The sequence below is a fragment of the Suricata suricatta genome, chromosome 6 (genome assembly GCF_006229205.1).
Source record: "Suricata suricatta isolate VVHF042 chromosome 6, meerkat_22Aug2017_6uvM2_HiC, whole genome shotgun sequence".
NCBI lineage: Eukaryota > Metazoa > Chordata > Mammalia > Carnivora > Herpestidae > Suricata > Suricata suricatta.
Genome location: NC_043705.1, coordinates 144,400,072 through 144,415,026, shown reverse-complemented (window position 1 = coordinate 144,415,026; position 14,955 = coordinate 144,400,072). Strand labels below are relative to the sequence as shown.

The window sequence follows — 14,955 nt, the reverse complement described above, 5'->3', positions numbered from 1 at the left end:
CTCATTAAGATACCTTCATTTCTTCTAAGTATGCATATTTTCTTATTCTCATTTCATATCTTGCATATGTGTGCTTGTTCCTTATTTTCTTCATTGAGTTGGTGCATCAGTGATGGGTAAGCCAGAAAAACAGAAACTTTTCCAAACATGTGACACAGGAAGGGATTTAATATAAAGGATCATTTAGCTGGAAAGGATGGTGGAGTAAAGGTCAGAGAGAAAGACGCCATTAGTTCTCACTCTGGCTAGTCAAGAATCAGGAGGTTGTGGAACATTCCAGAAACCACCCATTATGATTAGAATGAAGCCAACATCAGCGCAGATGATTCCCAGGAAAGTGTCTTTAATTTCATGTCTTTAATTTTAAAATAGGAAATGAAACTGAAGTCGTTATTTAAAGAGCCACACCTCCTAAATCGTCAGAGCAGCTTGGTTAAAGAATAAAATAATCAGCTTTTAAATTGACACATAAATGGAGAGAAAAGATCAGTTTTCCTTCTCTTTTCATTACAGCATGAGACTCTTCGAAATTTCAGGAAACTGTACAGTTGCTCAATATGGCCTCATATAAATTGGATCGCTATGATAAACTGGCTTAATTTCGGGACTCCCCAAGATCCTTTGCAGAACAGCTTAAACACACATTTGTTTCTTTTTTCCAATTTTATGGTCTCCTATTCCTTGTTAGCAAGTGAAAAAGCAGGTTCATAAAACATTGATTCACAGTTCATCTCTGCATTGATATACAGGTGAGTCATCCAGAGTGTGCCCAGCTCATCCTAAGTCATGTCTAGAGAAGGGCAAATACCTCTACTTTGATGAGGTTTCGGCTAAGTATTAGTTCCCCACTATTAACATGTCTGAGCTTAGAAGTTACTGAATATAGTGAAATCGGCCAGTCCTGGTAAGTGACCCACGCACGCTGCAGGGATCATGGAGACAGGCAGCACATGCTCTCTGCCTTCCAGAAAGATGCTCCAAGGGAGGACACATACGTCCTAACTGGACTTGTCCTTGGAGGCACTTCGTGCCTTGTCCATACCTGTATGCTTAGAGAGGGAGGGAGTCACTATTTCCGTTTGCCAGGACAGAGGAGGGCAAGCCTGAGCTCATCTGGACTGTCTTTGCTCACACTTCTGACACCAAGAGGGTGGTGTCGGTGGCACCAACAACCCCCAATTTTCCAGTGGCCAATGGGATGTCTATAGTTCAGTTCTCATACTAACTACCTGGAGCCACTCAGACTCTACAGGGTTAAAGGCTCAGTCCCAGGACACTGTTCCCACCTCAAACACTAGTCACAAGTACTGGGTGCCCAAGGTACCCCCACTTCTGTCTCACGTGGCTACAAAGTTGAAGGTTCCCATGATCCCTCCTTTCTGGGTGTGTTAATCCGTACTTATGAGCACTGACCTATTAGAAGGGAAAGGAATGAAGAGCCAGAGGACGGGGTACATAGGGAGACTTCTCTAAGGGTCGCTAGTGGTGGGGCTTCCCTGTGGAGTTGGGGGGTGCCAGCCTCCCAGAACACAGCTGTGCTCCCCAGCCCAGAAGCTCTCTGAACCCCATGGTTTAGGGTTTCTATGGGGATTTTGTAACATAGCCCTGGTTGATGAAATCATTGGCTATGAATGATGAACTCAATCTCCATTCCCTCTCCCGTCCTGGAGGGTGGGGGTGGGGCTGAAAGTTCTATTCTTTCCTCCTCCTCGGATCTCTCAGGAGACCAGCCCCATCGTGAGCTCCCCGGGGCCCCAGCCTCCAGTCCTCATTAGTATATAACCGATACTCTTAAAGTTCAGGAGATTTTAAGGGTTTTGGGAGCCCCTAGCCAGGAAACAGAGACAAAAACCAAACATTGACTCTGGGCTCTCTCACACCCTTGTAGCCCTAGACACAAAGGTCCTGGCTTCTGATTTTGCCTAGAGCGGTGGTTCTCAAAGTGTGGTCCTTGAGGGAGCAGTAGCAACCCCTGTGCTGTGGCTGGAAATGTAGTCCTCAGCCCCCACCCCAGACCCGCTGAACCAGGAACTCTGGAGGTGGGCGCAGCAGTGTGTGTGTGTGTGTGTGTGTGTGTGTGGAGAGAGAGAGAGAGAGAGAGAGAGAGAGAGAGAGAGAGAGAGAGAGAGAGAGTCCCAGAGGGTTCTGACGGCCACTCGAGCCCAGGAGCCGCTGGCCGAAGGACTCCAGAGGAGGAGGTGCATTCGGGCCTCAGTTAAAGGGAGGAGAAGAAACCTGCCAGGCTGGCGCAGGGCTGGCAGTGGAGGGTACCATCCAGGGAGAGAGCAGCGGCCTGGGGAGTTAGGAGCAGGGAGGGAGGTCAGCGCCAAGAACAGAGCAGGGCCAGGAGTGTAGCGCTAGGAAGCCTCAAGTGTCAAACAAGAAAAATAGGCTTTTAGTCTGCTAGTGGCCTGAGAGTGTGTGTGTTTAAAAGGAAGGGTCTTTGGTATCCGTTTGATGTTGAACTTGGAGGAGGAACCCTGGAGGAAGGTGTGGAGTTGGGGGCTAGGAGGCCAACCCCACCGACCCCACTGGAGACCTCAGGTCCCGGGGCAGCGCAAGTTTCAGGAAGCCTGCTCTGCAAGGATGTGTCCATATTTGTGTGTCTGCTCAACAGCCTGGTCTGTGTGTCCAGCAGTCAGCTGGGGGACCCTAGGCCAGAGCTGAAAGGAGTGTGACCCACCCCCGGGACACTCACAGGGAAGCAGAAAAGGGTCCTGGGCAGAGCCTGCCCTTCCCTCCTGAGGGGATGTATACACCCCTGCAAGGTCTTGAGAAGAGAAGCCGGTGTCTGTGTCTGCGTCTGTGCCATGTGTGACATAGAGACAGGCCACCTGGCTGGCTGTCACTCTCTCGAGGATGCTGTGGGACCGTGTGGGACACACTTCCTTCCGAGGTGGAGTCCAATGCAAAGTTTGGTTCTGTGCTGACAGCTCAGAGCCTGGAGCCTGCTCTGGATTCTCTCTCCTTCCCTCTCTCTCCCTTCTCCACTCACACTCTGTATTTCTCTCTCAAATATAAATAAACATTTTCAAAACTGGAAGGAAATAATTGCAAAATTTACATCGGGGAGCATAAAATAAAAACTACATAGCTTGATTAGAAATAGGATGTGAAAAGCTAGCAGAGAACTGAAAAATTTTAAGACCCCCCCCCCCCGGTCTTTTCTCAGCATGTTCTGGGCTTTAACCCCAGGAAGTGGGCAGTGTGGGGCTCAGACCCATAAGCCGGCATGGTGGCTCCCTGTTGAATCCGGGAGACCTTCCTCCTCTTCTCACTTAAGAAAACCAGTTTCCTAGAGAATGTATCTTTCTGCATCGAAGGCATTGACTTGTCTTATTTCTTCTGACAAAGCAAAGCCAAATGTCAAATGCGTGTTTCAGAGACTTTTGGTTTCCGTTGAGTAAAGGATTTGTCTTCTCAAGGACCCTAGGGCTAGAGATGGCTGTGGCCTGCCGCTTCTCCTCTCAAACTGTTCCTTTGGTCTATTCTTTCCCTGAATGTTTGCCTGGAGGGGGGGTCAAGTTGGGTAAGGAGGATGTTCAGAGTTGTGCCAGGGCTGCAGACCAGGGGGACAGAGGGGCTCCCTGAGCAGCGCGACCCCATCAGGCTTTCCAAGTGCAAGTGAGCTCACAGAACTTAGTAGCTTTTATTGCGTTAATTTTAAATCAATGCTCATGTGGTTCTTTCCCTTTATGTTTCTCTCCATTGGATGGACCCTTTAATACCATCCTTCAAAATGGGTATGTTAGAGTCCTCTTCATACTGTGGTAAAATAGACTAACAGAAAATGCACCATTTAACCGTCTTTAGCATATACCCCAGTGCCATTAGGTACGGCCACGCTGCTGTGCAGACATCACCTCTGTCCATCCCCACAGCTTTTTCGTCTTCCCAAAGAGAGACTCTGTGCCCGCTAAATACTGCCTCCATTTCCTTCTCTACTGAGCCCTTGGCAGACCAACATTCTGCTTTCTGAGTTTGAGTGTTCTGGGTACATCATGTAAAGAAAGGCACTTTTTAAGGGATATTTAATGAATTGAAATATCTAACAAGTTCGGGCACGTTTGCAAAGCCATAGTCAGCCCGGGGGTGTAAATGGGGGCTGAGAATTCAAGGAGCTTGCATTTCAGTCTTCTCCGTTGACCTCATTTGATAAAACACATTAGTCATTATTGTGAAAGCGTCTCTATTCAGCTTACAACCTGGCAATATTTAGCTTGGAGTTCTCTGGTGATAAACTTCTGTGTGTGTGTGTTTGGTTTATTACTGATTGTTTCTCAAGTGGACACACAAGTCAGGCATACTGTGTTTCCTCTGAGAAATGTGTAGTGTTCCCCACTCTGGAAACAACAGAAAAGAACTAGTCCCTTCCATCAAATGTACATCGGCACCAATTTCAAGACATCTGTTGCCCTTAAGAATGTTAAGATCCAGGAGGGAAATCGCGCATCTTGGAGTTGATGGAAGTTACTAATAACAACCGCGAAGACGGGTCAGGAAAGTCCTAGGATGTCAGCAGCTGGCTGACTGGTCATTAACATAAAGACGTGCCAATATGGTAGACACTTTTCCTAACAGAGGACCATGGGGAGAGGAAGGGGGAAAGAGAGCAGGGGAGAGTGAGGGACACAGGTCAAGGGAGACTACTGAATATTGTAAACGAGCCATGGACTGAAGGGGGAGGGGGAGGGGAGGGGAGGGGAAGGGGGAGGGTGGGAGGGGGTGGTGGTCATGGTGGGGGGCACCTGTGGGGAGAAGCACTGGGTGTTATATGGAAACCAACTTGACAATAAACTATTTTTAAAAGTTTTAAGCAGAAAAAAATAAAAAATGTTTTTTTATTTACATCCAAGTTAGCATACAGCACAACAATGATTTCAAGAGTAGATTCCTCACTGCCCCTCACCCATCTAGCCCTTCCCCCCTCCCACAGCCCCTCCAGGAATGCTGTTTAAGAGTCTCTTTTTTTAAATTTTTTTTAATAGTTTATTGTCAAATTGGTTTCCATATAACACCCAGTGCTTCTCCCCACACGTGCCCCCCACCATGGCCATCACCCCCGCCTCTCCCTCCCCCCTCAGTCCAGGGTTCCTTTTCAGTGTTCAGTAGTCTCCCTTGATCTGTAAGGTCAGCGCTTTCTCAGAGGAGACCTCACGGCCCTCCCCCGCCCTCCCCGGCCGCCTGGCTCAGTCTTCCGCCCGCTGTGCGCCCCCTGCAGGACACATGACCACCCGGGAAGGCTGCTACAGAGACCTGAGGCTGCAGGTGAATGCGTCCTTCTGCAATCCCAGCACCCGGCCTGTCACCGGGGTGGTGGCCTGCCACGTGTCTGCCTGTCCCCCCAGGTAAGAGCGGCCGTGGTCGCCGGACCCGTCTCGCAGTCTGGCCGACCCGCGTGGGGAGTCGGGGGCTCCTGGGTCCGGACAACGCCAGTGCTCCTTCCTGTCGCGCCGTCTGGAGCAGCCAAGAAGCAGAGGGACCCAGAGCCGCCTGAGCGGGTGTGTGTGGCGGGAGGCGGTCCCGAGGGCCTTGGGGACGGAGGTGGACGTCCTCACACAGCGTCCCGCCGGCTTTGTTTGTACCTGAATCACTGCGGGCTGGCGGCAGTGGTAGCGCCCCGCGTGACGGTCACGTTTCCCCTCTCGGTCTCCAGTTCTTTCGCTCTGGTTTGCTTTGCCTACTGAGCGAGATGTATCGGAAGGATCCCTTCACAGGCCTGCCCGGGGTGCAGGGAGTGTGGATGGCTACGGGGCACACACGCACACGCACGCACACGCACGCACACGTGAGCTGAGGAAGCCGGGGACGGCTCTGGCTCCCCGCTCTGCCCGCCGCGCTGCTGCCCCGACGCGGTTCTCGGTCAAGTGCAGGTGCCCAGCGCGGTTGGGCTGGGCGGGGCCCCGCCAGGAGCCACGGCCGGGCCTGCTGCTGGCCCTCACACCCTGGGCGCTCCCTTCACCCTCCGGTGCCCAGTCCCCTCATCTTTACGGGGGACGAGCCCCAGAGCGGCTGAGAACACAGCGGAGTCCGGCTCCCGCCGGGCTCTTCCCACGGCCGACGCACAGTTCTGTACGAGATCATCTCACACACCTTGATTTTAAAGATCCACAGCCGCTGACACATGGATTCCTGGTTCGCTGAAATGTGCCTCAGAAGCATGATGCTCTTCTGGGAGGCGGTGACACACAGGAGGGAGACAGGGGCCACCTCCCTTTGCCTCTGAGCTGTCCGGTCCCTGGTCACCGGCTCAGGGCGGAGGCAGCTCATCAGCATCTGAGAAATCAGGACCTTGTTTCCCACCATGGCAAGGGGGCTGGGGACCCACCCGCCACCTCCCAGAGCCTCCCTGCTGCCTCAGCCTCCACAGCCCCCCGCCTGCGGTTGGGAGACCTGCTGGGCGAAGCGGACACGAGGACTCTGGGGCTTGAGACCCATCACCCACCAGTGAACCGGGCACCTCCCTCCCCCAGACCCTTCTGGGACCGAGCGGGCTTTGTGAGTGGCCACACGCCTTGGTCCCTGCTTCAGGTCCCGTGCACCCGGTGGGCTGAGCTCAGCTGGCCCCTCACCGCAGGCCTGCTCTGTGTCTGGTGATGCGCCACCTGCACAAAGTCCTGGATCGTCTCGGAGGCGGGCCTTGAGGTTGGCGGAGGGAGGCTGGCGGCAGCCCGTCACCCGTGTCTGCAGAAACAACCTTACGGGAAACGGGGCGCCTGGGGGCTCAGCAGGTTGAGCATCCAAGTCTCGGTTTCATGTTCAGGTTGTGATCTCGCGGTTTGTTGAGTTTGAGCCCCATGACACGCTCTGTGCTGACAACATGGACCCTGCTTGCTATTCTGTCTCTCTCTCTCTCTCACTTTCTCTCATTCAAAATAATAAGTAAGGTTAAATAAATGATCACCGTGTCCGAAGGAAACGGGGCTCCTGCAGCCTCCCGTCGCATCGGTATGCAAACCCGACTCCTTCCTTCCCAGACAGCCGGTTCTGCACCTGTGTTGCAGGTGACCCAGGGTCGAAGTCACTGTGACCTTGGATCTTGGGTCAGCGCCCCACCGCGTGCAGATGTGGATGTTTAGAGGTGCTGCTGCCTGAGCCGAGGTTCTCTTCCGTGATCGCGCTGAGTTCCTCCCAGGGCAGGGACGGGGGGGGGGCCTCAGAGCAGCTGGTTAGCTGTGTAGTAGAGGGATCTCCTTCGTGCAGACAGAGAGAAGTGGGTGCGTGTCACTTTCATGCGCAGGAGAAACTGGGTTTTGTAGGAAGATCCGTCTGAGTGCTAGTGCCCCAGAGAACTGGGTACGGTCAGTGCTGGTGCCCGGGAAACTGGGCATGGTCAGTGCTGGCACCCGGAGAACTGGGCACGGTCAGTGCTGGTGCCCGGGAAACTGGGCATGGTCAGTGCTGGCACCCGGAGAACTGGGCACGGTCAGTGCTGGTGCCCCGGAGACCCAGGCACGGTCAGTGCTGGCACCCGGAGAACTGGGCACAGTCTATGCATGCATTCAGTCACCCAGCACATCCCTTGAGCGGCTCACACTCCTGCCGTCCAGCCTGACTGCCTGTCTGTCCAGTGAGACCTGTCCAGAAGGGACACCCAGTCCGGGATCTAAGTCACCAACTCCTGGCTGCCAGCCTGGGGACCTTCAGCAGCAGCCCCTACCTCAGATGGGAACTGATGGTGGGAAGCCCAGAGCAGGCCTGTCTGCGTCTGTCACCCTCACAAGGGCTCCGACCTGGGAGCAGGGAGCCCGGAGCCTCCGCGCGGATTAGGAGGGCACTGGTTTTCCTGTAAGTCACCTGTGCAGCCCATTGGTTTTCTCGCGGGGCCTCCTCTGCTTCCTTCAGTCTGTCTTTCTGGTTTTCAGGGATCTGCACTCAAGTGCTGTCTATGTTCTGTGATGTCTTCCGTACTTAACTCACTCAGGTGAAAGTTACTGAGTAAATTCTCTCACGGTCTGTGTGCGCTGAAGGAGAAGCACAGTTCAGAGCAAGCGGACTCATCAAGGGGAAGTTAGAACTGAGGTGTGGAAACATGGTGAGGACCCCCAGGTTCATCTCAAAACATCCAAAGCCCCCGCTCCATCTGGCTTTTGGATTTATGTCTCGTGTGTTGGAGTATTTGGTTTTTCTCTGAAGGAGAACGCCGTTGGAGACAGTCCTGAGTGGCTGTGAAGCTCATGCCAGGCTTTCCTGCGGGGAGCCCCCCAACGTCCCCACAGAGAGCAGAGGCCCGATGACCCGCGGGGCCCCAAAGTGGAGACTGAGCAGGCGGGACGGGATGCCCCAGTCCCCCACCCCAGCTGCGGGCATCAGTGTGATGGAGCGGACGGGGTCGGCCGGGATTGGGGGGAAGGTTGAGGGTGAGGAGGACGTGCACCAAGGCCAGGCCCTGCCCCGGCGGGAGAGGAGGGCGCCCACGAAAGGCCCCTGCGTCACTGATGCCCCCGTGGGACGGGCTGGGGGCGCGAACAGCCGCCTGGGAACCCGTGTGGTTATTTTGGGGTAGAGCGCGAGTGCTTGTCACGGAGGGCGCGTAACGGCTCCTGGCGCGGCGCGTGTGCTGAGCACTCAGTGACCCTGGGCTGTTTTTATTTGTGCTGCAAGAGAAGCAAATTCACGTCAGTTATTTGTTTAGTCTGGGCAGCAAGACGGTCTATGACAAAATGCAGGATGATCTTACGTTAGCCCTTGTGGGTTGTGATTTTAACAGTTGACTTGGGGAGGTAGATCTTAATTTAAAGAGTTGTTTTGTTTTCCTCTGTGACATAAGGCACAGTTCTCTCCTGCCCAGAATACAGGCAACATCTCATTCCTGGTTAACTGGGCAGAAGAGCCAAGTTTCATTTGTGTGACCACGAGGGCGTGTGCCTTTCTTATTAGACTCTGTCTGCTGCAAGGACCGGGTGTCCCCTGTGCCTGTCCCACGGGTGGTGTCCCCTGTGTCTGTCCTGTGGTATGTGTCCCCCTGTGCCTGTCCCGGGGACGGTGTCCCCTGTACCTGTCCCGGGGATGGTGACCCTGTGCCTGTCCCAGGGATGGTGACCCCGTGCCTGTCCCACGGACAGTGTCCCCTGTGCCTGTCCCATGGATGGTGTCCCCTGTGCCTGTCCCGGGGGCAGGTGTGCCCAGTGCCTGTAAGAGCAGAGCCCCCTCCTCCGTCTGACTAAGTGCAGGACACAGCAGGTGGAATTTGGTGTTTCTTGTTGCTCTGGAGGGAGGGTCCCCAAAGGACCAAGGAGCGAAATCTTTATAACATCTTAGTCCACAGCCTTCTTGCCTTTAACTGAAGCGAGAAGCTGCTGCCACCTGGGTTGTAGCGCCCGACCTCCCTGTCGGCGTCCACATGCACGCATGTGCCTCGGGTGTGCAGCTGGGGGCCCGTCAAGCCCAGGGTCCTTCCCCGATGGACTCCCCCAGTTCACAAATTTCAGGGGGGGCGGTGAGCTGGGAGTCAGCAGGCTCCCCACTGGAGGAAGCCGATCTTAATGTGTCTGTGTGGCTCCCGCCGGAAGGAGTACTGGGACCAAGTAAGCAGGGGTCAGCGATTCCCAGCTGCTCCCGGGGCTGGAGCTGCTCCCCAGGGAGCCCAGTTGATCTAAACAGAGGGGCTCTTCACCTCACTTATCTCAACTCGTGTCTGGTTTTGGAAGCCGGAACACTGGAACACGGCTTCCTGGACGATGCCTGGAAGGTGCAAGAGGAAATACCTTCCAGATGGGAAGCGGGTCCTTTTCCTCGATCTCCACGATTCTCCTAGGAACACAGCCTCAGAGTTTACGTAAAACAGGCTGTGACCGAGTGTTTCCTGTGCTCCTAAGGCATGCCGAGGCAGCCCCCCTGTAATCCTCTCCACGGCTCCTGTCTCTGCCTACACTCTGGTGGCTCCTTTCAAACCCGTTGGTAGAATTGTTCCCTTACCACCAAAGGGCCTCGGCGGGGACTGCCTGCGTTTGGTTGCACAGGGTACGAATGCGGGATGATGGTTAGCGAGGAACTTTCCTGCCGGCGCTGTCCCACAGCAGCGTCTCAGGGACAGGACGGGGTTGGTGACTGTCTCTCACCTCTTTGGATCCAAGCCCTGCAAACACTGAGTGCCCGGCAGTGCACAGGTTACCAAGGGTTTCGTCACCGGAATGCCAAGGAAGGGAGCCTCTTGGGTCCGTTGCCTGTCAGAGGCACTGAGGATGAATTAGCCGCAGGCCTGGCTCCGTGGGCGTGTGGGTCCCCACTGGCTCCCACGCTCCGCCATCCCAGCATGAAATTCCTAACATCCCGCTGTGGTTTGCACAGATGATGTCACCAGTGCTGCCCGGCGGCCCCGCTTCTGTTTGCACAGTTACCAGGACCACGGTTTGGAAAGCCACTCCCCAGTGACCGGATCACAGATGTCTCTTGCGACAGCACTGCGGGAGGGGTGAGGGATGTCGGCTCCTTGGTGCCGTTTCCCGGTGCTGTGTCCCCCTCCCTCCCCGCTTCGGGGTGCGAGCCAGGGTGGCCCCACGGAACACCCATCCCAGGTCACAGTCTGTCAAGATGCCTTCTCTGGGCTCCCTGCTTCCTGCCCTCTGGCTGTGAGCCCGGCTGTCGGGGAGCCTGACGCTGTGGCTCACGCCCAGAGACGCCGCCTCCTGGAGAGTGGGGGACCCCGCTCTTCTTTCGGGGCCTTGTCCTGCTCCACGGGCTGCAGGGAAAAGGCATCTGACCTCTGTCTGAGCAGGGACTCCGGGAGAGTCTGAGACTGACACTCCCTTTAGAGGGACATGCCGTCCATTCAGGTGTGATCACGGTGATGGAGTCACCTGCGTGTGACAGTGTATTCCTACAGAAGATGATGTCTGACTGCCTCCTCACCCCCCCCAAGAAAGATGTCACTTAGCACGAAACAGTGAGTTTCACATGCGTTCAAGGAGCGTCTGGATGGCCCAGTTGGTAGAAGGTGCAACTCTTGACCTCAGGACTATGGGTTCGACACCCACGTCAGATGAGCGATGACTTAAAAATAAAATCTTGGGGCGAATACCAAATACCCAATATTTCTGGGGCGCCTGGATGGCTCAGGTGGTTTAGTGTCCGACTTTCGCTCAGGTTGTAATCTCACAGTCTGTGAGTTCAATTCCCGGACTGGGTTCTGTGCGTCAGCATGAAGCGGTTTTGGATTCTCTGTCCTGCCCTCTTTCTCGGCCCCTCCCTCTCTCTCTCTTTCTTTCTCTTCCAAAAATGAATAAACATTAAAAATATATATAAATAAAGTTTTTAAATGCATCAAGCTGGTACAGACATTGGTTAGAATGTACCTTTTATGGAAGTCAGATTATAAGTATGGGCAAACGATTTCTCTTAAACATGACTGATTTAACTTATTTCCTCAGTCACTTAAATGTTAACATAGAAACCATTACAGGAGCAGTGGGAATATGAAAATTAATGAGCTCCTAGATTTGAACTTGTTTAACATCTAAAAATCTGCCTTAGGTAGTTCTGTAAAATATTTTGGATTTTAAGGTTTTATTGTCCCCTTATTTTTACTTTATTTAGTTTAGTTTGGCGTGTGTGTTGTTTTATATTTATATACATATATATTTATTTATCCATATGAACAAAGGTGGAAAGTCAACTTGAGAATAGTTTTTCTAATTTTCAGGGAACTTAGCTGGTTATATACATTCAATAATACCTAAATTTTTCATAATATTTTTATGATTTTGGTCTCCAGGCCTTAGTGCGATTGACTCTAAAATTCACCAACCCCTCCCCCATGTCCAACAATAACTATTCCCTAAGTAATACACACTATGACACACACTTCAATATTTTGGAATAAAAATGAAAAACTAACTTCTAGATAGATGATAGATAGAAACCTAGATACATAGATGAATGTGGGACAGATGATAGAAGATAGGTAGATGATAGGTAGAAGGAAAGAAGGAAGGAAGGAAGAAAAGAAGGGAAGGAAGGAAGGAAAAAGAGGAAAAGAAAGGAAGAAAAGAAGGAAGAGAAAGAGAAAGAAAAAAGATCTACTACAAATCTTTACCTACACCCACTGTATATTCAGATAAATATATATGTATATATTCACTGTATGTTTACTAATCAATCATATATTCACTATACATTTACTAATCAGTGCTTCTAGAAATTGTAGAAAACTGGAAGCTTCACTCAAAATCGCAGCATTTCCAGGGGAGAACATAGATGCTGTTTTAGGTACAAGTAGGTAACACTGCTTCACTCTTACAGCTGTGAATTATTTAGAATTATTGTAGTTTAGTATTTCCAAATTTATGGAGGTTCAGCAGTAATTTTTTTGTTATTTCAGATGTTATTACATTGAGATCAAAGGAAGAGTTAAATTATATCCTCTTTTGCATTTTCGAGGCTCAGGCACGGGGGTGCATGTCAGTGTTTGCTGTGGGGACACTACGTGTGCGCCGTGTGCGGGGGTGGCTCATTCCCGTGGCGATGCGATCACGGTCCTTATTTATTCACATCTGTTCTTTTCATCTCCTGTATGTGTTTCTGAGAGAACTATTTTAAAATCTCACCTGATGATTGCTTATTTTTCGATTTCTCCTGTTACTTTCATTTCATAATTAATATTAAAATTCCACATTGTGTTGAGGGGTTTTAGTTTCCACGTGAATTGTTCTCTGTGGCTAAATAATGACTATCTTTGCCCAACTTAAGCTGGTTTTTTTTCTGAAGTTAACAATATGGTCTCACTTCCATTCCCTAATTTTCACCGTGCCCCACAGTTCTCCATTCTCTGTGGTTTTAAATGTCAGGGTTACATGTTCACGCACACAGTGAGTCTCCCATGATGAGTGGTGATTGCTCTTGTATTTGGATCCAGGTCTAATTTCTTGTCTGCCTTCTATTTACTGTGCATTTTCTTTGTGTCGTATTGTTTCACGTCTCTGCTGTGTTTTTATGAACATGTAGGATTCTGTTTATTCTCTTTTATTCCCACTACTGCTGGAAAGTCTGTATTTGCTTTTTTTCACATGTGCTTCTGATAAAAGTAAATAAAAAGAGATGTATAAATTAGTGTAACTCAAAAGCCACCCAGGATACCTCACACGTGAGCATCCTAAAGCCCTTAGAAATAAATAATCTATAGAAAAGCAAAATGAAGTATGACAGAGCGAATCTCACCGATGGCTGGTGCAGTATTTAAGGGCGCAGGTTACGTCCTTGGGGCGTGTTAGAAATCCCTGGGTCGGGACCCAGACTGGACAGATCCCCTCCATCCCCTGCAGTGTGGGGTCTCAGAACCAGGGCCCCAGGCTCAGTGCCGGCTTCCCTGACAGCGCCTCGGGCCGGCTACACCCGGAGTGAGGTCAGCTGCAGAGTAGACCCCCGAGACAGGACCAGCACCCTGGCCCCAGAAAGACAACCCTTCCCCTCCCTAGAAAGGCCATAGCCTGGTTTTGCAGGGCTGTGGGCACCGCGCTTTTTTCAAGGAGTCTTGTCCCCAGGTGCCGAAGAGGGCACGGCGTGGAGGAGACTGGCCGTGAGGCCCCGGGAAGGCCTGCTGCGGTTTCCCTGGCTCTCGCGCCCCAGCGGGCTCAGGTGCCCCTGGCTTCCGGGGTGGTGGGGAGGGCAGACGTGGCAGGTGCCTTTGAGGGCCCCCCGGGCGGGCCGGCAGAGGGGCTCGGCTTGCACGCAGGTGCCCATGCGGTGAAGGTCCTCACTCCTTGTTTTTGTTTCCACGGTGAAAGAGGCGAAGTTGTAGGAGCAGGAGGGGAGGTGCAGGCGGGGGGAAAGGGAATGTGAGGCGGGCAGCGACCCCACCCGGGCTGTGCACATCCAGGCACCAGGCCGAGGGCCCTAAACGGAGCGTAATCACCTGGCCACGGGTGCAGACATGGCGGGCGGAGTTGGCTTAACCAGAATGAAGACGTAAAGAAAAGGAAACAAAACAGATTATGGCCCATCTCATCTCCCTGACGCGCCAGTAACAATGCGTCCCTCCTGGGCTGCCCGCGCTCTGGTCCCTGCTCTGGCAAGCACGCCGCCGCTATTTCTCAGCCCCTGATTGGCGGTCAGTGAATGAGGGGGGAAAGGCCAATTCAGCGTTAGGAAGGGGGCCCTCGCTGACCCGCTGCAGCCCTCCAGGTGACCCGGATTGGCTTCCAGGTGACAGCCCTTAGTTTCTGTCTAGTGTTTGTTTATTGTTTCTTTTCATTTTTTGTTTTATTTTTATTTATTTTTGAAAGAGAGAGACAGCGTGAGCAGGGGAAGATCAGAGGGAGAGGGTAACACAGAACGAAGCAGGCTCCAGGCTCTGAGCTGTCGGCCCAGAGCCCAACGCGGGGCTTAAACCCACAAATCGCAAGATCATGACCTGAGCCGATATCAGACCTTAACCGACCAAGCCCCCCAGGCTCCCCTGTCTAGTTTGAAGATGTGCAGGTTTCCCGAGTCTGGATAGCAAACGTGAGCCTCCCAGGACACTGGACAAGGGCGTATTTTGTCAGGGTGTGAAAGCCAGGCCATCCTGAGAGCTGTGTTTTAGGAGACGCACCCTGAAAGGCCTCAGAACCAGGGGTCCGTTCAGTGGACCGATGGTGAGGGAGGGTCTCCGTTGCAGGCCAGGCCCCTTTCCCACGCTGTGTGTTCAGGGCGGTGAGGCCCAGAGGTTGTGGTTCAGGGTCGGTCATTGAAGCACCACCTTGAGGAAGATGCAGATTCACACACTTGTCTCCTGGGCGGCCCCTGCACGGGGAGCGTCCACGTCCACGGGGTCCCACAGGGCAGTGAGGCCCATGCCACCCGGGACCCTTTGTCATTCGCCCTGAGCCAGGCTGGGGAGTCACCTACTTTGCACAGGAGTCCTTGGCAAGTTCACATGTTCATCCAACCAGGCAGCTGGAGACATAGGAACCATGTGACTTAGCAAACATCGCACAAGCAGAAAAGAAGCCCTTCACGTCTGCTGACAACCCAAGGACT

General features: G+C 52.7%; 1 protein-coding gene across 1 annotated transcript in view; it reads left to right on the top strand.

The window, feature by feature from the left end:
- Positions 1-14,955, top strand: part of ADAMTS16 (ADAM metallopeptidase with thrombospondin type 1 motif 16) — a 143,236-nt gene that overhangs the window by 92,927 nt on the left and 35,354 nt on the right. Inside the window, exon 14 of the mRNA XM_029941294.1 lies at positions 5,222-5,348. Coding sequence (XP_029797154.1) covers positions 5,222-5,348 — 127 coding nt within the window. The remainder of the gene's footprint in view (positions 1-5,221; positions 5,349-14,955) is intronic.